The sequence below is a fragment of the Lissotriton helveticus genome, assembly GCF_964261635.1.
Source record: "Lissotriton helveticus chromosome 1_1 unlocalized genomic scaffold, aLisHel1.1 SUPER_1_unloc_16, whole genome shotgun sequence".
NCBI lineage: Eukaryota > Metazoa > Chordata > Amphibia > Caudata > Salamandridae > Lissotriton > Lissotriton helveticus.
Genome location: NW_027611655.1, coordinates 2,446,369 through 2,472,481, shown reverse-complemented (window position 1 = coordinate 2,472,481; position 26,113 = coordinate 2,446,369). Strand labels below are relative to the sequence as shown.

At 47.7% G+C, this 26,113-nt stretch overlaps 1 protein-coding gene across 1 annotated transcript in view; it reads left to right on the top strand.

The window, feature by feature from the left end:
• Positions 1 to 3,986: 3,986 nt before the first annotated feature.
• The window catches only part of LOC144805622 (uncharacterized), a 59,936-nt gene continuing 37,809 nt past the window's right edge, over positions 3,987 to 26,113 (top strand). The window contains 3 exon segments of the mRNA XM_078672145.1: positions 3,987 to 5,048; positions 6,202 to 7,473; positions 25,759 to 25,771. Of these exon segments, the coding sequence (XP_078528271.1) occupies positions 3,987 to 5,048; positions 6,202 to 7,473; positions 25,759 to 25,771 (2,347 nt within the window).

Below are 26,113 nucleotides of genomic sequence, written 5' to 3'. Positions count from 1 at the left end.
GAGCAGTGTGTGAGTGTGCAGGGTGAGCAGTGTGTGAATATGCAGGGTGAGCAGTGTGTGAGTATGCAGGGCGAGCAGTGTGTGAGTGTGCAGGGTGAGCAGTGTGTGAATATGCAGGGTGAGCAGTGTGTGAGTATGCAGGGCGAGCAGTGTGTGAGTGTGAGTGTGCAGGGTGAGCAGTGTGCAAGTATGCAGGCTGAGCAGTGTGTGGGTGTCCAGGGCCAGCAGTGTGTGAGTGTGTAGGGTGAGCAGAGTGTGAGTATGCAGGGTGAGCTTTGTTTGAGTATGCAGGGTGATCAGTATGTGAGGATGCAGGGTGATCAGTATGTGGGTGTCCAGGGCCAGCAGTGTGTGAGTGAGTATGCAGGGTGAGCAGTGTGTGAGTGTGCACGGTGAGCAGTGTGTGAGTATGCAGGGTGATCAATGTGTGAGTGTGCAGGGTGAGCAGTGTGTGAGTATGCAGGGCGATCAGTATGTGAGTATGCAGGGTGATCAGTATGTGGGTGTCCAGGGCCAGCAGTGTGTGAGTGTGCAGGGTGAGCAGTGTGTGAGTATGAAGGGTGAGCAGAGTGTGAGTATGCAGGGTGAGCAGTGTTTGAGTATGCAGGTTGATCAGTATTTGAGTATGCAGGGTGAGCAGTATGTGGATGTCCAGGGCCAGCAGTGTGTGAGTGTGCAGGGTGAGCAGTGTATGAGTGGGCAGGGCCAGCAGTGTGTGAGTGTGCATGGTGAGCAGAGTGTGAGTATGCAGGGTGAGCTTTGTTTGAGTATGCAGGGTGATCAGTATGTGAGGATGCAGGGTGATCAGTATGTGGGTGTCCAGGGCCAGCAGTGTGTGAGTGTGCAGGGTGTGTGAGTATGCAGGGTGAGCAGTATGTGGGTGTCCCGGGCCAGCAGTATGTGAGTGAGTATGCAGGGTGAGCAGTGTGTGAGTGTGCACGGTGAGCAGTGCGTGAGTATGCAGGGCGATCAGTGTGTGAGTGTGCAGGGTGAGCAGTGTGTGAGTGTGCAGGGTGAGCAGTGTGTGAGTATGCAGGGCGATCAGTATGTGAGTATGCAGGGTGATCAGTATGTGGGTGTCCAGGGCCAGCAGTGTGTGAGTGTGCAGAGTGAGCAGTGTGTGAGTGTGCAGGGTGAGCAGTGTTTGAGTATGCAGGGTGATCAGTATGTGAGTATGCAGGGTGAGCGGTATGTGGATGTCCAGGGCCAGCAGTGTGTGAGTGTGCAGGGTGAGCAGTGTGTGAGTATGCAGGGTGAGCAGTGTGAGTATGTAGGGTGATCAGTATGTGGGTGTCCAGGGCCAGCAGTGTGTGAGTGTGCAGGGTGAGCAGTTTGTGAGTATGCAGGGTGAGCAGTACGTGGGTGTCCAGGGCCAGCAGTGTGTGAGTGTGCAGGGTGAGCAGTGTTTGAGTATGCAGGGTGATCAGTATGTGAGTATGCAGGGTGATCCGTATGTGGGTGTCCAGGGCCAGCAGTGTGTGAGTGTGCACGCTTTCTCCGGGCACAAACACCACCAGCCGTCAGTGCACGCTTTCACCAAGCACAAACACCACCAGCTGTCAGTGCACGCTTTCACTAGGCACAAACACCACCATCCGTCAGTGCACGCTTCCACCAGGCACACACCACCAGCCATCAGTGCACGCTTCCACCAGGCACACACACCACCATACATCAGTACACACATCAATTGTTAACGCATCCACAATTAACTATTGTAGCAATCGCAGTATTGCATACTTTACTTTTAAACATAATCATCTAAAGCTCAGCATGCCACCATTGCTACAATTCCAATCCAACCCACATAATTCCACTACACACCACATGCATACACTCCATAACACATGGCGAAAAGACATTGCCATTTACAATGCCATTTGCTCTAACTCAAATAAATCCGAGACCTATTGCATTTCCAATGCTTGTTGTACTTGCGGTTTGCTGTTTTCAGTATCTGTATGGACTTAAATATACAAAAGTGATGTTATTACAATCCTTAAAATAGCAAATGTGTCACAAATTGTGGCTTACGTGAGGACGGAGGGACAGGAGATTGATTAGTTAAGTGGTGAATAAATACACCAGCCTCGTCACACTCACACTTCCTTGAAGACTTGACAAGCCTGTCTGCTCAACTGCGACCCCTCTTTGAAGAACATGGAAATACACATGTAGCTGGGGTGGTCGCCGGGAGGATCTAGATCAGTGATACTCAAAATATGGCCCGGGGGCCACACATGGCCCTCCAGGTCTTTACATGCGGACCCCCGGTCAGCAGCAGCACTGGGCTGCCGTTTACTTGACATGAAAAAGAAACGTACATATACAGCAAACACTTATTTAAAGGTTAATTGCAGTTAGGAAAAGGAGGTAAGTAGGCCTTTAACTTTAGGAACACCTTCATTCTTAAAGGCAGCCACTAGATATACATGCTTTGTTTTCCCATCCCAGACTTTACACCCCGCTGGCATCAGTGCGGCCCTCGGTCACACCACAGACCAAACTTTGCGCCCCCGAGAAAATGTTTTGTGAGTACCCATGACCTAGATAAATAAAATGCGGGAGTAGTTAGACAGGAGGATGAAACAGAAGCTTGCATCTCTAAAAGGCACAAACAGGAACCCATTAAAACAAGCATTGGCATAGCCAATAGGTGGCGCCTCTGGGACCTTATAAGTGTTTAGCCATGCAACAGTTGATGTTGTTGCACCAAGGATATTGTGCTGGATAACTAAACACGTATAAGGTCCCAGAGGCGAGACCTACTGGCGATGCCAATGCTTGTTTACCTGATGGGCATTGGCTGACCGCTGCCTGGTTACGGAGGCCTTAGTGAGGTGGAGACATATTTGGGGGAGTGTTATCCTCATCAGATGATGCTGTGCAGGGCCAGGCCCAGGTGCAATGAGGCGCAGCCGGTGCTGCCTGGGAGTGCGTTGCCAATGCTTGTTTACCTGAGGCGCAGTCGGTGCTGCCTGGAGTGCGATCTTTCACTTTCGATTGGCGGGGCTGCCCCCCTCTACTCTGGTGAAAGCCAAAAACGGGATTCAAGTCGATCTTCTCATCACAGACTTTTCAGGCGACACAAATGTCACCGTTTGCAGAGGCCTTGAAAAAAGCGACCCAACTCCAGCAGAGAGGGCCAAGGAGCATTGTTGAGACAAAATAATCAACAACAACAAATGAATCCCTTGCCGCAGGCTGGAGACCCTCCCAGCAGCAGACAGTCTTTGCATCTCTTGGCCTCACCTGGGGTGGTTTGGGTGCTGTGCTCCCTGCTGAGGTCTGACTTCACCTGGGGTGGTTTGGGTGCTGTGCTCCCTGCTGAGCCAGAGGCCAGGACTGCACTATGAGCGCGGGGTTAAAAGGGGGCCTGTTCATGGACAACTGCGCATGCGCTGAGGATAGACACTGCCTCCCGTCGGGGAACGCGTGTTAAAGAAAGCCTGATGGATGAACAACTGCGCATGCGCGGAGGACAGATACAATGTAAGAAAGATTTCTTTCTTTCGTTCACAGCACAGTAAAGGGCGACAGCTCAGCGCCAGGACAGGTCCGCGCGGGGACACAATGAATGAGAGACAACAGCTGCCACAGCACCCGCGGAGGTGTATTTAAGTGCAAAGCTCCTCGGTTCGGCTCGTCTATGGGGAGGGGGCAGTGTCTTTCCTCTGCACAGGCGCAGTGAGACGGAGCGTCATCTGTTCAGGGCAGTTCAGTCTGTACCCCGTGCAAGGTCCTAAATCGGCGATAGGAAGTAGTGTCTTCGCGGGGGGCAAGATGGCCGCCGAGGCGCTGTGGGAGTAAGTCGCACTCAGACCCCTCTCCTGCCGATAAGTAAAAACTTCGGGCGCTAATGGAGAACTGTAAGCAGTATGCAATCCGCGGCTTTGATGCACCACGGTGGAATTACTAGCCTTATAAGCATATTCAAGAGAGCGAAATTGTGGTATTCCAGACTCCTGAAGGCACTGATGGCAGAAATGGGCACTCGAGGAAAGGAGAAACATACACCCATGCCTGGCGCTTTAAGTAAGGAGACATCACAGAAGGAAGCGATCAGATCGGGCGCTATCCCGAAAACAAAGATGCCACCTAACAGTAAAAAGACAACCCCCACGGTCTCCACCTTAACAAAAACACAGCTACGCAAATTGGAGAGAGCCGGCGAAAAGGAGAAACCGCTGAATCAGAACAAAAATGTGAGAGGCGCTAGTACTGCGCAAATGGTCGGGGATACAGCAGAAAAGAAGAGAAACGATACCGTATATCGGCAACCCTCAGTGTCCGAGGTCTTCGGCGCCAGAACTCAAGCGGAGGCATCAGGAGCTTCAGGGCCATCAGGAACCCCGCAAAACACTGCTATCATGCCGCCCGCAGGCTCTGCTCTGAGCGTCCTCGTGGACGCAAGCCAAAGCGTTGCTAAGCAACCGGGGGTTACGGAGCGCACGCTTCCCGCGGAGCATCCAGCGGAGCGTCAGACAGCGGCTCAGACCCAGGCAGACGGCATCGCACTGGAACAAGAGCAGACGCAGGGGTTACAGGATGAAATCCAAGAGCCGGATAAAGAGGTGAGAGAGGCCAACGGTGGGGGTGTGATGTCGAATACAGGGCAAATGCTTGAGGCCCTCAAAGAGGTGGAAGCTGAAATACGGGAGGAACAGCTACAAGACAAGGACAATGAGAATGTTGTGCTGGGGACACACAATGTCAATCTGGCAGATGGAGAGGGGTTTTTTTCTATCCCTGAGGAAACAGAGTCAGAATCAGCATTGGCAAGCAGTGAGGAAGAGAGAGACTTCTCAGACTCATTCTCGAGCTCTGAAGCTAGCGATAGTTCCAGGGGGAGAGGCACGCAAAAAAAATGCAAAACAACATCCAGAAGAGCAGGCCCCCCCCAGAACATGCATAAGGGAACAAATAAAAGGCTAGTCTGGGACTATTCCGCTACCTCTAGTATATACAAGGAAGATGAAAAAGAAACACAAAATGATGAAGGGAAGCTGGACTTAATGTTTGCCATGCTGAAACAGATACAAATGGAGGCAAGGGTTGAAAGTCGGAGGGCCAGGCATGACACGAAAAAAATCCAAGCCTCAATCAGGAAAATAAATAAAAAGTTTGAAGAAGTGGAGGAAAAAATCACTGAAGTTGAAGAAAGAACTGGTCGTCTAGAAGACGAAGTAACTGATTGGCAGACATCTAGAGAGGGACAGTCTAAGATCATGGAAGATTTACAGTGGAAGGTGGAGGATTTGGAGAATCGCCAGAGGCGCAATAATGCCAGACTCCTTGGAATAGAGGAAGGGATTGAAGGCCAAGACCCTAGAGGCTTCGTCGTCAAGTTGTTAAAGGGAGCATTCCCAGAGGTACCATGGAACTGGGAACAAGAAGTGCAGAGAGCCCATAGATATCCAATTTTTGTAAGAAAAACTCAGAAGGAAGGTTCAGGAACGCTACCCAGGGCTATGCTAGTTTTTTTCGGAAACTTTCTGGCAAGGCAAGAACTAATGAAGAGAGCCAGACCGGATGCCAAAAAAACGGTGGAAGGGATAACTTTTTTTGCGAGACCTGACTTTTGTCACATAACAGTTGAGAGGCGTTGGAGACTAAGGCAACTGATTAATGCGTTTCAGTCCCAAGGAGCAGAAGCATTTCTAATGTTTCCAGCAAAACTGAAGGTTATTGTAGCAGGTCGCACTAGTATGTTTTTCTCTGAAATAAAAGCGGGGGAATTTCTGACAGAACTGAAAGAGCAAGGGGGAGCTCGAAGGAAATAATCAAGGATAACTTACTAAGCCTGACAGGCTAAAGTAGTAGATGACAAGAGGGGAGGAGAGGGGGAGCGACGCTACAGCGTTAAGCGGACACACATAGGTCAGGGATGACCTATTTGCCTGTCACAGGGGGGGGGCAATCAGGGAGGGGGGGTTTAAAGGGGGGGGGGGAAGGAAGGGAAGTAGTCACGGGTGAAAGGTGGTGGTGTAAAATAATACAGATTTGCAAAGTTTGTAGTGAAGCAGATAAAGTATGCATAGAAAAAGATAAAAAAGTAGGCGTGGGGTCGGCAAATGCTAAACTAAAATTATGGCAGTCAGGATAATGACGATCAATATTTGTGGGCTAAATAACATGGAGAAAAGGCAGAAGCTCTCTTCACTGCTGCGATTCTGGAAAATCGATATAACTTGTCTACAGGAAACACACGTAGCAGCTGAAGATAAGTTCTTGCTTGGTCAGATGGGATTTGAGGTTCTTGCTAGCACAGGTCAAGAGGGAAGAAATAAGGGGGTGGCAGTTCTGGCCAGAAAAGGTGTTGTCAAAGTTAAAAAGAAAAAAGAGGATTCTGAAGGGAGATGGGTGATGCTAGACATAGAAACAGCTGCGGGAAGATGCACTTTGGTCTCAATATACGGTCCAAACGAAGATGAACCGGAATTACTAGATTTTATTGATAGTGAGCTAGCCCTGTGGCCAGAGCCTGTGATCTGCTGTGGGGATTTTAATATCAATGGATTGAATGGAGGAATGGATGCAAGTGGAGGCATATACCAGGGAAGGAAAAAAAAGGTGCATAAAGCAGTACAAAACCTTGCTAGACATAATGCGCTGGTGGATATATGGTTGGAATTTAATCCCCTAGGCGTAGGCAGCACTTATTATTCAGCGCCACATCAAACAGTAGCCCGACTGGACTATTTCTTTATTTCTAGCTCATTAGTCAGCAGGGCCAAAATAGAATGTCTCCCAAGAATAATGTCGGACCACAACCCGCTGGTGTTAAGTCTAGCAATGACACAAAAAGTAGAAAAAATAAATTCGACATGGACGTTTGAGAGAGGTTTGCTGAAGGAGGAGGAATATATTATAAGGATGCAAGAATGGATCACCCAATTTTGGGACATAAATAGATACTCAGCCTCAGCAGATATGGTATGGGACAGTTTTAAAGCAGGAGTAAGGGGGGAGACACTAAGCTATACCCTGGGAAGAAGTAAAAAGGAAAAGGAAAAGGTGGAAGAGGAGATTAGAAATCTGATTGCGCTGGAAAAAATGCTATTGGTCGCAATAGAAAGACAAGATCCTATCGAACAGATTTTAGTGGCTATAGAGGTGCAGAAGTCGGAAACAGGGACCACCTTGGCACAAAAAACAGCAAGAAGATACTTAGCTAATAAGGAAAAATGCTTTGAATATAACGAGAGGGTGGGACATCTGCTGGCAATTAGAACTAGACAAATGCTAGCTGTAGGCGAGATTAAAGAAATTAAGGACTGCAATGGGATAATCGTCAATAAAGTGGAAGAGGTGCAGGAGGTGTTCAGAAGATTCTATGAGAGGCTATATGAGCAAGATAAAAATGATGAAGAGATAGAGATGAAAAGTCTGGAATACTTAAGGCAAGGCCTACAAGAGGGGTTGAGTATAGAAGAAAGGGATAAACTAGACATGCAGCTAACGGTACAGGAGGTAAGGGACGCAATATTCAACTTACCATCTGGTAAAGCAACAGGACAAGACCAGATCCCGGTAGAATTTTACAAAACCTTTTGGGAGGTACTAGCTAAAGATATTTGGTCAATTTGCTGTTTGGCACAGGGAGGCAGAATAGTCCCTCAATCCTGGGCGGGCGCGGATATAATTGTGATCCTAAAAAAGGATAAACCCCCCATTGAGCCGGGTTCTTATAGACCCATTACATTGCTTAATGCAGATGCAAAGATATTCTCTAAGGCACTGGCCAATAGATTGAGTAAGGTGATAGAGAGGGTGGTCTCCCCTACACAACATGGATTTATACCAGGTAAAGGAACAACTGAACACACTAGACAGCTGATTACTATATTGGATGCTGCAGCGGTATTAGGTGACCCTGTCGCGGCTATCTTTTTGGATGCCGAGAAGGCTTTCGACAGGGTCTCATGGGTGTACCTATGGAAGGCTATGGAGTGGGCTGGTATAGGGCAAGGATATATAACTGCAGTCCAGGCACTATATAAACAGCCTAGTGCTAGGATACGTATTAACAGATCATACTCCAACGCAGTACAGATCAGACGGGGGACTAGGCAGGGATGCCCAGCTTCACCTCTACTATTTGCAATATATCTAGATCCCTACCTGAGAAGGCTTACAAAAAATAGAGGGATTAATCCAGTCTTATTACACGGAAAAGAATATAAACTATTTGCCTATGCGGATGATGTGGCTGTTATAACACCGACACCAGAGGAGTCACTGGCTGAAATAGAAAAGGAGGCAAGAAAATTTGGAGAGGTGTCTGGATATTTAATAAATAGGGGGAAAACACAGGTAGTTCAGAATAGACACACAACATTTGTAGACGTAAGAGTTGTCCCAGACACAAAATATTTGGGGGTTAAGGTGACGGCAGATTTAGAAAAATTAGTTTAGATAAATCTGGAACCATTGCTAGCCAAGGTCAAAAGTAACCTGGAGAGGATCAATAACTTACACTTGACTCTTATGGGCAGAATCAACTTTATTAAAATGGTTACTTTTCCGAAATTTTTATATTTGCTCAGGGCAATTCCACTCTTTATCGAAGGTATATGGTTTAACAAAATAGAATCAGTAATAAATAAATTAATTTGGGCACAGGGGAAGACACGTAGGGCGTACCGGTTTTTAACTCTCCCACGAGAGAGGGGTGGCTGGGGAGCACCTGATTTTAGATTCTATTACTGGGCAACAGCTCTACAATACTCCAAAGGATTATTAGGTGGAAGTGCTCAGGAGGAGGAGGGGAGAAAGTGCCCGGCGAATGTATATGTAGCCCTCCTAGGTAAAGCGGCAGAAAACGCTTTAGTAACAACTGTGGACTTCGCATACTTTAAACATACAAGATTTAAGACCCTAAGTGCGATTTATAAAGTTTGGAAAGTAATAAAGAAAAAACTGGGATTGGGAAGGTATAATAGGTACTTAAGACTCTATATGAATAATGATCTCCCCAAGGAAATTTTCTGTGACACAGCTATGAAGGAATGGGATGAGAAAGGGATCAAGAAATTGGGGGACCTAATGGATGCAGGGGGAGTAATCTTAACGTTCCAAGACATACAGCATAGGTATAATATAGCTGGGAATAGCTTCTTTAAATATCTACAAGTGAGGAGCTACTTTCATACTAAAACAGGGGGTGCAGGAGGGATGGAGAGCTGTAGGATAATGGATTACCTGGGAAGTAACCTCTTATGCTCAATAAGACAGCTGTATGCAGAGCTACAAGTTTACAAAATAGATGACAGAGAGAAATATAGCAAAAAATGGAGTGAACAGGTAAAGGCACGACCGGAAGACCTACAAATTTCCTTAGATTTTGGTCGAACTATTTTATGCTCAGCTACACTCCAAACCCAACACTATAAAACAGTTTACTCACTATATTTCACACCGGCCAGAATAGCCAGCTGGGGAGGCTCTACTGGAATAACGTGTCCAAGGTGTAATTCAACACAGGCTAATATAACACATATGTTTGCAAACTGTCCGCAATTATACACTTTAAAACTGACAATAGAAGAATTTCTGGAGAAATCACTGGGAATAAAAACGAAATTAACTGAGGAGCTGATAATTCTGGGGGTAAGCTTAGAGGAAAATATATCTCATCCAGAATTCCTATTTATGGTTACAGCAATATATAGGATAGTTGTCGCAAAAGCGTGGAAGGAGAAAGTAGCACCTTCATTCCAGATTTGGATAGCAAGACTACTATCTACATACAACTTAGAGAGGGCCATATATGACAGAAAAGGAAGAAAGGCAAAAGCTCTGGGGGGCAAGATATGGGTTCCCATTGAGCAATGGAAAAGTAGGAAAAATATCTGTGGCAGTAATCGAGAAATTTGTTAGATCTATAAGATTAATAGATAGGATGTAGGATGTATTATATTTATGCCCAGTGTTTTTGTGTTCTAAATCTGCATTCTTTCTTCTTTTTTTATTTTATTAATGCAAATCTGTACTCGTTGTAAAAAACTGTGTAACGATGTAAATACACCGGATGTAAAAGAAAAAAGTGGCAAAACTTTTGAATAAAGATATTTAAAGGAAAAAAGGAAGTAGTGTCTTCGCCCCGCACATGAGCAACTGTGACGTGGACAGAACACGAGCATTTGACAGATTCCCCATTCCAAGATGTCGCCCCTTCCACGACCGTAGTCCTTCGTTTATTGCTCTGTCGGGATACCGGAAGTCACCCAAAACGACGGCCGGTTCCTCTGATGATGCCGCACAGATCTGGATCCCGCACACCGCGCTCGGGCTGCGGGTTTGGATGCAGCGGCTCCTCTGCTGATGTTTGGATCCTCTGCTGGACTCTGCGACGGTAGAAAGGTAAGACTGAGGTCACAGGCTTCATGTACTTTGATAGCTTCCGGGTCATCAGGCTCCAAAGACCCGGAGGGAGCACGAGCGAGACATGAGGATGAACGTTTAATACCAGAACGGCTCTCGAGGTGAGATCCAGGCTGACCATAGACCCGAGGCCCCTTCCTTATACACAGCAGGCGCGGGTCACTGTCAGCGTTTGCATCAAGAGTGAGGCCTTGAGAGACTTCAGCCGTGTGTGGCCGGGCTCGGGTAAACACGGCTTTCCCATGAACCCTGGTTTTCCGTTCACCTCACACTTTATGGAGCTGTTTCTGTGCCTCGTATTGAAGCAACCGAGAGAAAGAGTTCCCAATAGAGCCGGGTCTCGGCTGAGAGTGGATCCCCTGATGACAGAGCGTTTAAAGGAGTGCTTCGAAAGCTAACTTGGGGATTAAGAGCACTATCAGACATTTGGTTTATTCGGACGCTTAACACACTAGAACATGACCAGAGCATTTGATTTACAGATATAGCCTGATTCTTGGAAGAAAACAAGAACACACGAATCAGAAGACCCATCCTTTGGACTCATCGTTGATACTGAACGGAAGCCCTGTGTGGGTCGGAATTAACACCACATTGAAAGTAGGTTTCCTTGAAATATCCATCACGCTGGAACTTCACAGAGATGGATTTTCAGACCTTTAAAAATACCCCTTCTTTATTGACAGAAAGTTATACTGGGACGGTAGAGGTGTTTATTTCTCACCTTCATGCTTGATACACTTGGGGCTCTAAGGTTTGGGACTTATGACCCCCAGACTAGAGCACACGACATGATCGGCATCATTCGGACCCAATCCACAGACACGGGTTTTCACACTTGAAAGTACGAAGGATTTTGTGCACAAGGGCTATAAGGAGGTCATTTTGCCATTGGAGTTTTATCTGGATTCGCTCTCTCCATCGTATACTGTATCTTAGAATGCTTTCTTTACATGTATCTTCTCAACAAGGTTAGGTTACTATTGTTTGTATACCCAACATAGACAACCCCCTTAGTTTATATGCGCTGTGGCCGTATTTAATTTTACAAAAAATAATACCAATGACTGAGAAGGATGTGACTTCTATTTAGACCATGGTTCAGTACCTTTATTTTTTACACTGCCTTGAGAAAGTCGCGAGATCACACCCTGTAGCAACAAAACAAATGTTGATTGTGGCCGAGAACACCAGAATAAAACGCGAACAAGACAAAAGAAAGAAATAATTGTGTATATTCTGTGACTCATTTACTGTACTTTTTTTAACTTAGAGGGAAACCACATCTTACTTAAATACGTGTGCTGGGGAGTTGATTTTCTCAGGGGTGCAGAGGAGGTGAGGCTTGTCAGGGGGTGGGGGTAGAGAGGATTTGAGGCTTGTCCAAAGGGTGCAAGGGAGGTGAAGCGTGTCCTTTTCAGGGTTGGAGTGGTTGCGAAGGAGGCGAGGCCTGTCCTAGGGGTGCAGAGGAGGTGAGTCCTGTCCATGGGGAGGAGAGCAGGTGAGACCTGTCCAGGGGGAGAAGAGGAGGTGAGGCGGGTCATGAGGGGTGCAGAGGAGATGCCTGTTCAGGGGGAGCAGAGGAGGCGAGACCTATCCAGGGGGTGCAGAGGAGGTGAGGCATGTCTTTTCCATGGGGGTACACAGCAGGTGAGGCCTGTCCAGGGTTCAGAGGAGGTGAGGCCTGTCCAGTGGTTCCTGGGCTGGGGTGCAGAGGAGGTGAGGCATATCTGGGAGTGGTGCAGAGGAGGTGAAGCCTCTCCAGGGGGATGCAGAGTGGTTGAGGCCTGTCCAGGGGGATGAAGAAGAGGCAAGGCCTGTCCAGGGGTACAGAGGAGGGGAGACCTGTCCTGAGGGGTGCAGAAGAGAATGCTTTCCAGGGGTAGCAGAGGAGGCGAGGCCTGTCCAGTGGTGCATAGGATGTCATGCTTGCACAGGAGGTGCAGTGCTGGTGTCCCTGGCGCCGGGAAACCCATTACGGGTAGCTGTGCGCAATATAAATGTAATAAATAATAATAATAATAATAATAATAAAGAGGAGGTGAGGCATATCCTGTCTAGGGGGTTAAGAGTAGGTGAGGCCTTTCCAGGGATGAAGAGGAGCAGGTTCCTGGGCTGGGATTGCAGAGGAGGTGAGGCCTGTGCAGGGGGTGCAGAGGAGGTACGGCCTGCCTCAGGGTGCAGAGGAGTTGAGGCCCGTCTTGAGGGGTGCAGAGGAAGCAAGGCCTGTCCTGGGGTGCAGAGGAGGTCAGGCGTGCACAGGGGTTGCAGAGGAGGTGGTGCCTGGGCTGGGGGTGCAGAGGAGGTGAGCCCGATCCGGGAGGGGTGCAGAGGAGGTGAAGCCTGTCTAGGGGGATGCAGAGTGGTTGAGGGCTATCCAGGGAGATGCAGAGAAGTGGAGACCTGTCCCCTGCTGGGATGAAACCTGCTCGGTAGGGATCGGAGTTGAGGCCTAGCGTGTCCTCTGTGTATGAGGAGTGTGGACCGCCTCAGCCGCTTCTCTCACCGCCCAGAGATGCTCCTTTCCAGGCAATGTATTTTATTGTAAGAGCTTGTAATCCGAGTTTTTGAAAAATATCCGGAGTTACCATTACCACCTTTGAGATACTAACTGATCTATACAGAGTCATCACCTGCTCTGGTGACCAGCGACCCATTCGAAGTGCAAAGTTCAGTATTGCCCCATTCGCTGAGACTAGTCTCCTCGTCCTCTCTTCTATCAGAGGAGCAAAGTTCAACTTCTCATCGAATAAAAGGCCCAAATATGGGAATGTTTTAACAGTGTCCAAGACATGATCCCCCAGTTTAAATACGAACTTCTTCTGAGGTTTCTTCCCTACTATCATAATAAATGATTTTGTCATATTGACAGAGAGGTCCAATTTCCTCATGAAATCCGAGAAACCCTTAATTAAGAGTTGCAAACCAACAGCCGTTCGTGCTAAAAGGACCGCGTCATCGGCGTACAAAAGTACTGGCAGATGACGCGTGCCCACCTTTGGGCAATCCGTTCCCAGTGCTATCAGATCGCTCTCCAGGCCATTTATATAGAGGGAGAACAGGAATGGCGCCAGGATACACCCCTGCCTCACCCCGCCCGAGCACGGGAAGGGATCAGTACTCCCCCCCCCCGCACTGTAGCGGACCTTGGCAGTGGTGTTCCAGTGAAGCTCCCTCAAGATGTTAATGAGGTCCGAATCGATCCCCAAGTTGGACATGAGTATCCAAAGTTTGGCTCTGTTTACATTGTCGAAAGCTGCTGCTAAGTCCATAAACCCCATGTAAATGGTACCATCAGACGCCTTGGTGTACTTAGCGGTGAGCAAGTATAGGTTGAGACATTGGTCGGTGGTTGACCTGCCCGTTCTGAACCCATACTGGGTATCCACCAGGATGTTATTGGTGTCAGTCCAATCTAATAGTCGATTGAGCAGTGCCCTCCCCAGTACCTTGGCGGTGACGTCAATGAGCGAGATTGGTCTATAACACTGCGGATTGTCCCTACAGCCTTTCTTGTAAATCGGGACAATCACCGCAGTGGACCATGATCTCGGCAGTCCCGTTTTGATTGCTGCATTCAATACTCTTGTTACCATTGGGGCCCATAACTCAGTATTACTAAGGAAAAGATCTGGGGGGGTCCCATCCGGGCCCGGGGCTTTATTTCGTGTTAGACCTAAGATTGCTTTGAGTACTTCCTCCAAAGATAGTTCAAGTTTGTCTGCCCTTGGTCCCCTCCATATTCCATCACCAGTGTCTGTCTCCTGTTGATTATACAGGGATCTAAAATGAGCAATCCAGTGTTCTGGCAAGATGTTAGAACTGATGACTGGGGTACTAGAATCATGGAAACATGGTCTGTTGATAATTTTCCAGACTTCTTTTTGAAGAGTTCTTTTCCTAATCTTTACCTGGGATTTATAATTTTGTCTGCAGCGAGTAATTTCAACCTTGTCCCTTGGTGTTTTTTTTAGGCTGAGTTTTAGGTCTCTTAACGCTTTGGAACAGATAGAGTCAAACCATCTTGGCGTGGATAACTGCTTTTCGGGCTTCTTGGTTGTCAGGAGTCTCTCGATGATATTAGTCAAGTTTTCAAACGCCTCTACTACTCCTCTATCCTCCGTTGTGTAATCTAAACAGGTCTCTTTGTGGGCTTTCCCTTCATCTACTAATTTGGCATAAAACTCCTGGGGGTTAATCACTGACCACCTTAGGCGTCTCCCTTGATCTGTTGGTTGAATTTCTGATTGGTGGATGAACCCTGGTTCTTTTCTGGTTAAATCGTTCCCTTTAATTTCGATTATAATGGGGTTGTGATCACTAAAGGGACTCCACTCAGTCCTGGTGTTTAAGATCTGATCCCTAGCGCAAGCAGAGATCATAATGTAATCTATTATGGACCCCCCCCCCCTTTGCCCTTAAATGTCAGTGTTGGGGGTTCGCCTACTTTAATGGCTGCTAGGTCAATGACATAAGTGAGGGCGAAATTATCTAATAATTTCATCAGAGTTATTCCCTCTTTGCAATGAGAAAAATGGGGGCCCTTTTCTAATGGGCAAGCTGACCAGTCAGGAGTCGGGGGGAGTAATTTGGGGCATAGGTGACAATTAAAATCCCCCATCAACAAAACAGTTGGTTCTGGCCCCGTCGTCCTTTGCTCAAGTTCCTCATTTAATCTGTTTTCCAGCTCTGCTAGTATTGGGAAGTTCCCTTCCACTGGACCAGAGTTATAAAAATTTACAAACAGTAGACTCTCCCCCTTGTGAAGAAGTCTAACTATTTGTATGTTGTCTGACGGACAATCTAGGTATGAACAGGAACCTTTCAGATCTAAGCTTGCATATACTGTTAGGCCTCCTTTTGCTCTCCCCGAGTTTGTTCCTTGGGCGGGTCTAAAGAAACACTTATAGCCTTCCAATTGACATGGGCCTGAATTCATTGCCCACGTTTCTTGGAGTGCTATAACGTGAAAGCGCTTTATAAATTCTAGCCATTCCTTGCTTTTGAATTTAGCTTCCAGCCCTGCAATGTTCCAAGATAGGATGGTCAGACCCTCTATCCTAACCTTGGGTTTTACTGTGTGTGGGTCGAGCAATCTATCCTCCCCTACTATTAGTAAATCTATTTTAGATATTTTCTGACCCTCCTGCCTCCAAGGTACGTCCAATCTCCCAGTTTGGGTGCTCTCCACCCTCCTACATTCACCCCGTGTTTCTGTACCGGGGCAACTACTAATGGCCCGACTTACTACACTATTATTTTCTGTGGGTGTGAGTCAATCATTATCTTCTAGTGATTGGATTGGGGCAAATCTATTTGTCCATTGTGCGTAATCTCGGGGGGGGTAGGGCTGTTCAGGGCGGTTTGCTGCTCTGGGTCTATATGGGTGCTGTGATCTAACCCACCTCCACTCTCCCTCTTCACCCCCACGATTGTTGTTCCTGAACCTAGGGTAAAAATACCCAAGTGGGAGTGCACAGATAGTGCTGGTTTGGTTCCTATTGGGGTTCTTCAGGATATACTCCACCAGACTAGTGTCCGTAAAGTTTGCAACTATGCAATCTCCTCTAATGTCTTTATTTCTCCCCCCGATCCAGTTTGCCCTTCTTACGCTTGCTATCTCTCCTCTCTCCCCGTTATTTAAGGGTCTGTGAATATTCAGCCACTTGGAGATTTTGGTGAGCAGTTGGTATTGGGTTTCTCTCTCGTTTGACCTTATTTCCGGTACCCCTGCAAAAATGACTACAAAAGGACACTCCTCGGGGGGGTAAATCTATGTGTGGGGCGTTGGTGTTATAAAAGGGGTCAGGGTCTTTGTAACTATGATTATAATTCCCTTCCCTCTGGGTGCAATCATCCTGTCTCCATTGCATTAATGGTTGTGGAGTGGGTTTCTCTCTTTGGATGTTATTTGCGCCTTGATTATTTCTCCCTCTAAAGTTGTCAATGGTTCCCCCTTTAGGGTTTTGAACAATTTTGGGGGCCTCGTGGATCTGGACTATTTCTTGCTGAGAGTGACTTACACAGTTGTTCTTTTGCGCTCTTTTTGAATTTGCCTTATCGTTTGTGACTTCCTCAATTAGTTGGGGTGGGTCGGGCGGAGTTTTTACGAGTATGTGCTCTAGTACTTTGGATTGTTTGGAGAGCTCATACATTAATTTATCCACCTTACTTATTATAGGCTTTAATTGTGCCGCAATGAAAGATTCTAGCTGTTTTTTCAAATCTGTAACTACTGTGTCGATCCACCCTGGTGGTATAGATTCTACTTGGGGATTATTTACTGCTATTATATGCTCTTGTGTACGTATTGGAGAGTTATCTCTTGCTAACACTTTCCTCTGTCTCTGATGTCCCTTATTTCTCCCTAGTCTCTTCCTTTTTTTCTGAGGGGTCGTATCGTTGAGCTCAGAGGTTTCTGGGCCTGAGGTTTGTGCACAGGGGACATCCTCTATGTCGTTGATTGTTTGGGATACCCTGCCCTGAGTGTTTGGGCTATCTACTATTAAGACGTCTCTGGGAGGTGTTTGAATGATAGCATTAAGGTTGGGCGAGGAGGATAAACTCCGCTCCATACGTTCGATTTCACCTGTCACTTTCTTTAGCATTAGGTCTATTGCTGTTGGCTTATTCCCCTTTACGAGGGCGCCTTCCTTTGTTGTTTCCCCCCGTGTTAGTTTGTGGGTGGGTCTTTTGTTTGATTTGTTCCCAGCCGAGCGAGTATTGGGATGGGTAGACATAATTCCCTCGTAGATTCCAGCCTTATCGCAACTTTTCTGTGCTGCGTGGGTTTCTGTCACTCCTCTTGCGTGAGGTCAGTGGGTTTAACTAAAGGCTTTCAGGGGGCTTCAATACCCTGATCAGCTTCCCTATACAAACAAATGATGCAGTGCCTGAGTGTGTTATCGGGGAACGTTGGAGCCAAGGGAGGTGGCCCGTCCCGTCCCTCGTCGTCCCCGGACGGCCACAGACGGCCCGCCCTCTGCCCGGGCTCCGCCCGGATCCACGCGCGTCCGCGAGGAGGAGGGGGCTGTCTGATTTTATGCGCCTCCGTTCGCGCCAACCAGGAAGTGGGCGGTGATCTCCCAGGGCAGGCTGGGAGCTGTAGTCTCGACCCCTCTCCGCGGCCGAGTTATGTCAGCAGCTCGCCGTCGGGGGAGACCACAGCATCAGGAGCCCAGCTGTGCCAAGATGCCCAGTGTGTCCGGTGAAGCAGGTGAGCAGGTAAGCTGCGAGCCCCCTCGCAGCGCGTCCTTACAGGTCTTTGAGTCGGCGTTCCCGCTCCTCTCTGGGGGCTGTCTGATTTTATGCGCCTCCGTTCGCGCCAACCAGGAAGTGGGCGGTGATCTCCCAGGGCAGGCTGGGAGCTGTAGTCTCGACCCCTCTCTGCGGCCGAGCGATGTCAGCAGCTCGCCGTCGGGGGAGACCACAGCGTCAGAAGCCCAGCTGTGCCAAGATGCCCAGTGTGTCCGGTGAAGCAGGTGAGCAGGTAAGCTGCGAGCCCCCTCGCAGCGCGTCCTTACAGGTCTTTGAGTCGGCGTTCCCCAACATGAGAGTATCCTGCCTCTTCCCTCTTCCTATATTGTACTTACTGCTTTCAGTTCATGTCCTCTTTTCCCCAAGTTCCCTGTCAGTACTTAGGAACACTTGATTTTTAGGCATAAGTGCTACTCAAGCATCAGTACAGCAAGGGTCTCTTTTCTCTCTCTAGCCTGTCATTGACTCCCTTGTCTTCTATCTCCTTCCCTGCATTCATCTGTCAATCACAATGATTTTATTTTCACCAACTACTACTATGCCCATTGGCCAACGTGGAGGCCCATCAGCCAAAGGGTTGCAACACCATGCTGGCGGACCCAAGGAAGCGAAACAAATAAGATCCCCCAATGTACAGGGAAAACACTCACATGGGAGTTTACTTTACAATAGTAATTAACTCAGGGCAGGCCTCAGGCTATATGTGTCTTCCTGTGTGAACTGACACCTCTTCCAAGATGAGTGCGTCCGAGAAAAACATAACCATTTGGTGGTGTTTGATTAATACACCACTAAATACTTTTGTTTTTCCATGCTCGCACTCTCGCAGTATTCCTCCGGTCACCACCAAAGCTCATTCTAATCTCACTCTCCCGAGTGCAATACGTATAGAGTGTGTGCACTGTGCAGTGATAATTTGGAGCTGTACTGCTCACACACCACCAAACGTTCTTGATATTCTTGCACGCACTTAGAACACCTCTTCGAGTCCGACCCTACGCTAATTACAGGTGTGCACTCCCGTTTACATTTAAGTATTTAACCACGATTAAAATAAAATCGGAACGAAATGTCAGGCAGTGTGTTGCGCGCGCCACCGAAGAATCACTAGAATTAAATCATTGTATTCTAGAGCGTGTATTTTTTAAATCATTGTCAATTAAGTAAGAGTAATAATTTAGCGGGCTCCTGCTTCACTGCTCTGGACTGACACCCACCTGGAAACATAATCTCCTATTTGTTGTCTTTCACTGACTTAATTAGTGCATGTAGGCATCCCTGGTGTGAATGCACACTCGTCACTACAGTTGGTATTTTTCTCCCCACCCAAGGGCTTGCCTATCAAACGTGCAACAGTGCCACGGGTCTATGGGAGCGAGTGGCACATTAAAATCCAATTACGACTGGTTTTAACTATCAAATGAGGGGAGGGGCAATTTTACCTTCTTACACGAGGGGACATGACATCCATGCTTCATCGCCACTTCCTCTCTAAAAAACAGACCTCTGCCTGCCCAACCCCTTCTACCCACTGTCTTGCTGCCAGCCCGCCCCGGCCCTGCCAGCCATTTAATTCCGACAAACTCTGTCGGGCAGATTAGAAGTACCCAAGGCCGGAGCCCCCCTGCTCCATTAGGCCTCTGCTCGGCGCTCGGAGCGGCTGTAATCGGAACTGGATCAGAAGAGACCATTGTGGTCTGGGGCCACAAATAGCCATATTGCTTGATTCATCGCCCCCTGTGCCCTGCTATAAAATCACTGCTCACACTCCCAGAGTGAGAGCCCCCACCCCTCATGTGTCTTCCTGAGACGGACACCCAGAGCCCACCGCCGACATTCTAGCTTTAATGCTCCACAACTACATTCTAGCTGATATATTTGCAAACAGAGCGCCGCTCCACAACTACATTCTAGCTGATATATTTGCAAACAGAGCGCCAAGTGTTTATGAGACGATACTTCACGGGCAGGGCCTTTCACTTAACCCCGGTGGCCCTATCGTGATGTAATGTGTACAGTAGGCCAGGGCCCTGGGCATCATGGAATCTTCAGATTTTGGCGCGCTACCACGTAACCGCCACAACGCCACGCATGGCTACTCATTACTTACAGTTACTGGTGGTGGGTGGCCGGCGCACTTCCTTTTTTATTAACTGATAGGCCTGGTCTGCAGGTGCTGGTGCTGCTGCATGCCCTCAACGTGTTCAACTGTTGACTCGTGTGCTGGGGCGTGGCATCCTAAAAAGAAATCTGCGCACGCTGCCTGCTCACGCTGCTGCCTCCCCCGTCAAACCAAATCTAGGCCAATCAGTGTCCTCCTATCCTCCCGGCAACACTGAAGTGAGGGCAGAGGCAGATTCACAATGCGCATGCGATATGTATATTGGCAGTAAATATTTATGATAGGAGTCAGGACAAGTCTGCGTTGATTCAGATCATATGAATTTTAGCTCTGACTGCAGCCGCAACACTCTTTACCGGGATTCATCACTCGGCAGAATAAATTAACACTGTCTGAACGGAGTCAGTAACTAAGTGAGGTAAGCATAGGCTCAATGTCATATGACGTAGAGACGTGTGTAGATCCGGCCCTCATAAATAAGTGCCGGTGCTAAGCACCGGAAAGCACCGGGACAAATTAAGCACTGGGGGTGAAACCTTTTTAAGAAGAGAAACATGAAACACTGGGTGTATTTTTAGCTGTGGTGGTAGTTTTAGTTTGAAAGTCACTGGATTCACTACTTGCTCCACAGGAAATGGACCTATAAATCGGGGTTGAAACTTTCTATTTCCTTTAAGCTTTAGGTTTCTTGTGCTTAACCATACCCTGTCCCCTGTACTTAAATCTGGTTCAGGTCTTCTTTTTCATCTGCACTTTGCTTGTAGCGTTCCTTAGCTTACATAAAGTTCTTGGTGGCAGACTCGTGTACCTTGCTAAGATGCTGTACAAAGTTTTGTGCTGCAGGCACCGACACTTCTTGAGAGGAAACCTCAGAATTCGGATGCCTTCCATAATTCAAGTAGAAAGGGGGAAAACCAGTAGAGGCATTCTTAGCATTATTATGTGCAAACTCTGCAGTCCAAAGAAGATCAAGCCACTCTCCCTCTTGATCCAGAAGAAACAGTCTGAGATACTTTTCTAACTCTTGATTGGCCCTTTCAGTTTGACCATCTGTTTGTGGATGAAAACTCGTTGGGTAACGTGTCTCAATTCCCAAACCCCTTGTGTAAAGCTTCCAAAAATGGGATAGAAATTGAGATCCACGATCTGTGATCAAAACCTTTGGAATACCATGTATCTTCCAACACGTTAATTGAATTGTGTGGCTATATGTTTTGCAGATGACTTCTCTTTCAGGGCAACAAAATGCGCCATTTTTGAGAACGAGTCTTCCATGAGTAATACTGAACTGAATCCCTGACTAGAAGGCAATTTAACAATCAAATCCATAGTCACAGTGTGCCAGGAAAATGGAGGGGTAGGCAAAGGTCTCAATAAACCCCGAGAAGCCAGCTTATTTGTCTTCCCCATTGGACAAATCTCACAGCCTTCCACATAAACTAGAACATCTTTGGACAACCCAGGCCACCAAAACTGTCTCCTTAACAACTCCTCCGTTCAATGGATTCCAGGGTGACCAGCCAATGGACTGTCATGACAGTCAATCAATGCTTGTTGTTGAAGTTCTTTGATTGATTGGTAAGTACAAGGCCTTGGAATGAAACGGTAATCCATCGACAATTTCTTGAGTTGAATCCTTCTCTGCCCAGCTGCGTATTCCTTCAGAAGGTAAGGCTTCTTTGACCTTGTCTACAAGAATTTTCTCACTAGTGGCTCCAACGATCTTAGTTTCAGGAATTCTCTTTTCATCACTAATGGGACTCTTTCTTCCATCCGTGTCAATGCGAGACATGGCATCTACCTTTCCATTATTTCTTCCTGGCCGATAAGTTATTACAAAGTCATAATTGGCGAAATACAGGGACCACCTAAGTTGGCATGGTGTGAGCGTTCTGGCAGACTTCAGAAACTGAAGATTCCGGTGATCGGTGATTACCGTCACCACATGTTTTGCTCTGACAAGGTAATGTCGCCATTCTTGGAACGCATCTTTGATAGCGAGGAGTTCTTAATCTGAAATAGTATACGTTATTTCCACTGGTTGCAATTTTCTAGAGTAATATGCCACCGGATGCAACTGTTCGGTCTCTTTGTGTCTCTCTGAAAGTACCTCTCCGTTGGCCTGTTTAGAAGCATCAGTCTCCAGGTAAAACGGTTGAATAGGATGCGCATGCAGCAGAATTGGTGCAGTGGTAAAACTCTTCTTCAAGAACTGGAAAGCATCTTCTGCCTCAGCAGACGATTAAAAAGGTACTCCTTTCCGTAGCAATTTAGTAATTGGTGGTACCTTCAGGGAAAAATCTTGAATGAATCTGCGATAGAAATTTGCAAACCCGATGAAGCTCTGTATTTCTTTCACAGAGGTTGGAGGAGGCCAATTTAAGACCGCCTCAATGTTTTTAACATCCATGGTAAGACCTTCTGGAGCAATTACAAATCCCAAGAAATCCACAGGTATCACACCAAAAGCGCATTTTTCAAGTTTTATGTAAAGCTTGCTTTCCTTCAGGCAATTCAAGACTCTTTTGACCTGTTGCTGATCTTCTTCTGATGAGGAATAAATCAAAATGTTGTCAATGTAAACAATCGTGCATTGATCAATGAACTCCTTCAGGACATCATTAATGAAGTACTGGAAGGCTGCAGGAGCGTTGCTCAAACTGTAGGGCATCACTTGGTACTCATATAATCCATACTTTGTTCTGAATGCTGTTTTCCATTCCTCTCCACTTCTCACTCAAATTAAATGGCACTCCCCTTGTAAATCTAACTTCCTGAAGATTTTTTCATCTTTTAGTTGATCTAGAACATGGGTACTCACAAACTTTCTCTCGGGGCCAAATTTACAGTGTGGTTTGTGGCCGAGGGCCACACCGGTGGAGGCGTAGTCAGTGGGGGAGGGGGAAGGGAGAGGTGTGGCGCCGCGGCCAGGGCGACTGACGCTGGAATCTGGGGATCACGGTTCGATCCCCAGCGCCGGCGGCAGGTTAGCGCAGCACCATGTGACTCTGGGCAATAGCTTGCTTAATCTTCCCGACGGCCCCCAGCGCCTAGAGACCCTAACGGGTGATTGTGTGCTTTACAAATGTGGATTATTATTATTATTAAGGGGCTAGAGAGAAAAAAACTGTGAAACTGTAACCATGAAGTTGAACACAGGCCCCTGCAGCTGACGCGTTCATTCACTGAGCCAACAGACCAGCATACACACACATCTCTCTTTCGCTCTCTCTCTCTCCCTATCTCTCCCTCCCTCTCTCTGTCTCTCTCCTTCTATCTCTCTCTCGCTCCCTCCTTCCCTCTCTCTCTGTCTCCCTCTGTCTCTCTCCCTCCGTCTCTCTCTGTCTTACCTCTCTTTCTCTCTGTCTCCCTCCCTCTGTTTCCTTCCCTCTCTCCGTCTCCCTCCATCTGTCTCCCTCTATCTGTGTCCCACTGTCCATCTCCCTCTGTCTCCCTCCCTCCGTCTACCCTCTGTCTGTCTCCATCCCTCACTCTGTCTCCCTCCCTCCCTCTCTCTGTCTGTCTCACTCTGTCTTTCTGTCTCACTCTGTTTTTCTGTCTCCCTCTGTCTCCCTCCCTTTGTCTGTCTCCCTCCCTTTGTCTGTCTCCCTCCCTTTGTCTGTCTCCCTCCCTCACCCGGGCTCTCACTCCCTGCTCTGCCCTCCTACCTCACAGGGCTCTCACTCCCTGCTCTGCCCTCCACCTCCCTCACCCGGGCTCTCACTCCCTGCTGCCCTCCACCTCCCTCACCCGGGCTCTCACTCCCTGCTCTGCCCTCCACCTCCCTCACCCGGGCTCTCATTCCCTGCTCTGCCCTCCACCTCCCTCACCCGGACTCTCACTCCCTGCTCTGCCCTCCACCTCCCTCACCCGGGCTCTCACTCCCTGCTCTGCCCTCCACCTCCCTCACCCGGACTCTCACTCCCTGCTCTGCCCTCCACCTCCCTCACCCGGGCTCTCACTCCCTGCTCTGCCCTCCCACCTCACCCGGCTCTCAGTTCCTGCTGTCCTCCCCCCTCCCACCCCCTCTCCCCTGTGTGTCAGCCTGGCTGGCACAGCCTCCCGGGCACCTCAGTACTTCACAGGTCTTTAAACGACCATGTGTTTGTTAATAAGGCTTTGTTCACCTCTTAGCGGCCCTGCAGCTCCACTCTCGACTGTGGCTGGAATCGCCCGGGGCCCCCACAGAGCAGGCTCTCTGATTACGCACTGCTGCTCCCCAAGGTGTTTGCTGAAGTTAAAAAAAAACCACAGGTTCGATGTGTCTCAAGCTCCGCGGGCCGCCACTGAAGGCTTGCCGGGCCACTACTGGCCCGCGGGCCATACTTTGAGTACCCCTGATCTAGAAGAAGTGAAATCAGGGGAAGAGGCTAACGATTCTTGTAATCTTGTTCAAGGCACGATAATCTATACACATTCTCATATCTCCGTCACATTTTGGAATGAAAAATAACGGTGAAGAAACGGGGGACTGTGAAGGTCGTATGAACCCGTTTTCTAAGTGTTTCTTAGGATGACGGTTTTCAGCTTCAGTAAGCGCATGCATTCGGCTACAAGGAAGGTTAGATCCAGGTTCCAAATCAAATTTTGCAGTCATACCAATGATGTGGGGGCAACTTCTTTGATTCCAATTCACTGAAAACTTCAGCAAACTATTGCTATTCTACCGGAAGACTCAGTTTGCACCTCAAACAGAATCATCTTTTGCTTGCATAATAAAGCTGCTAGATTTCCATCTTGCTCTTTCTGCTTTTCTCCGAAGCAATTCTCCAACCAATAACTTGGTTGTGTTCAGTTAACCAAGGCAAACCCAGGATGATTCCAAACTGCGGAGCATCGATCAAGTTAAATTGAATCTCTTCCTTCTGACCTTCAACAGAGACAAGTTCCACACCTTCTGTGTGACTGGTTATTGGGCCGGAAGATACATTTGTACCCTCAACAGCCCTAACTGCCTCACTTCTCTCTTTAGGTAATGCCTCAGACCAATTTTCGAGGCATATTTGAGGTCACAAAAGTTCCACGTTGCACCGGAGTCCAGCATCACGGCCACTCCTGAAAGAACTCTGTCTTGAAATCTTAGGGTCCTCGTCAGAATAAGGTGTGGAGCGGAAGATTGTAGAATATTGGCCACCTGATGAGAAATTAGAGTTGTATCCTTGTTAGCAACCACCAGCCCAGCTCCTTCTACTAGCGGTGCAGAGAGTTTTCCTTCTTGAAGGTTTTTGGCTTCTTGGGACATTTCTTTACAAAATGTTCACTGATACCACAATAAAGCCATAGATTATTCTGTCAATGCTTTGCTTTCTCTTCTTTGGAAAGGGGGCCTCTAATATTTCTAATTTGCATAGGTTCGACTCCATGTTCTTTATCACCAGATTTAACAACCTCTGTGCTGACCCGGTCAAAGCGTGGTACACTGGGCCGAAATTTGCTTGTCTTTCACCCCTTCTTTCCGTTTGTCGATAGTCTATCTCAAAAACGAGATCAATCAAAGCTGAAACTTCTGTAGGGCGATTTGGGATCTGTGACACAGCATCCTTCAAGTCATCTTTCAAACCCCAATAGAACAAGGCTGCCCTTTCGGCCTCCAGCCATTCAGTTTCTACAACAAGTTTGTTAAATTGGGCCAGGTAAGTGACACACTCTCGATTCCCTTGCCTCAACTCCAGTAATTCATTATCCGACTATCAAAAATTCACAAAAACACTTTCTTGAATTCCTCGAAGTTATATAAAATTGGGGAGTCTTGGGTGACCAGGGGCATTGACCACGAAGCTGCGTCTCCATTGAGATACGACAAGATGGAAGCTCTACACGATTGTGCATCTGGGAAGACAGTGGGTCGACACATGAAGTACAATGAGCACTGAGTTAAGAAATGTGGGCCTTCATTTAAAATTTGATTACCATATTTTTCTCCCTGACTCCTATCAACTCTTGTTGAATCTCCTTAAGAATATTTCCTAATTTTTTTTAATTGAACCTTGTAGCCATTCTGCTCAGGTGAGTATTGACATGGGCACTTCACTCTGTTAAGGGTCGTGGTTACTCACAGTGCCAACACTCCCAGGAGCAGAACTATGAGATTTTCCAAATTCGGAGCAGAACTATGAGATTTTCCAAAATCCACCACTGGTTTTCCCACAGCCACCAACTGAAGAGTGTACTAGTAGCCATGTGAACACAGCCAGGGAAAAGGGGAATGGAACAGAGAAGAGACTGCCTGACCATCTGGCTCTTCCACTCTACTTCTTCCTTTCTGCCGTACTCCGTTTTATGCCTTTCTTACTCCCTCTCTCTCTTCAAGCATGAGTGGAAATCGATGTAACAGAAAAGCACACCATT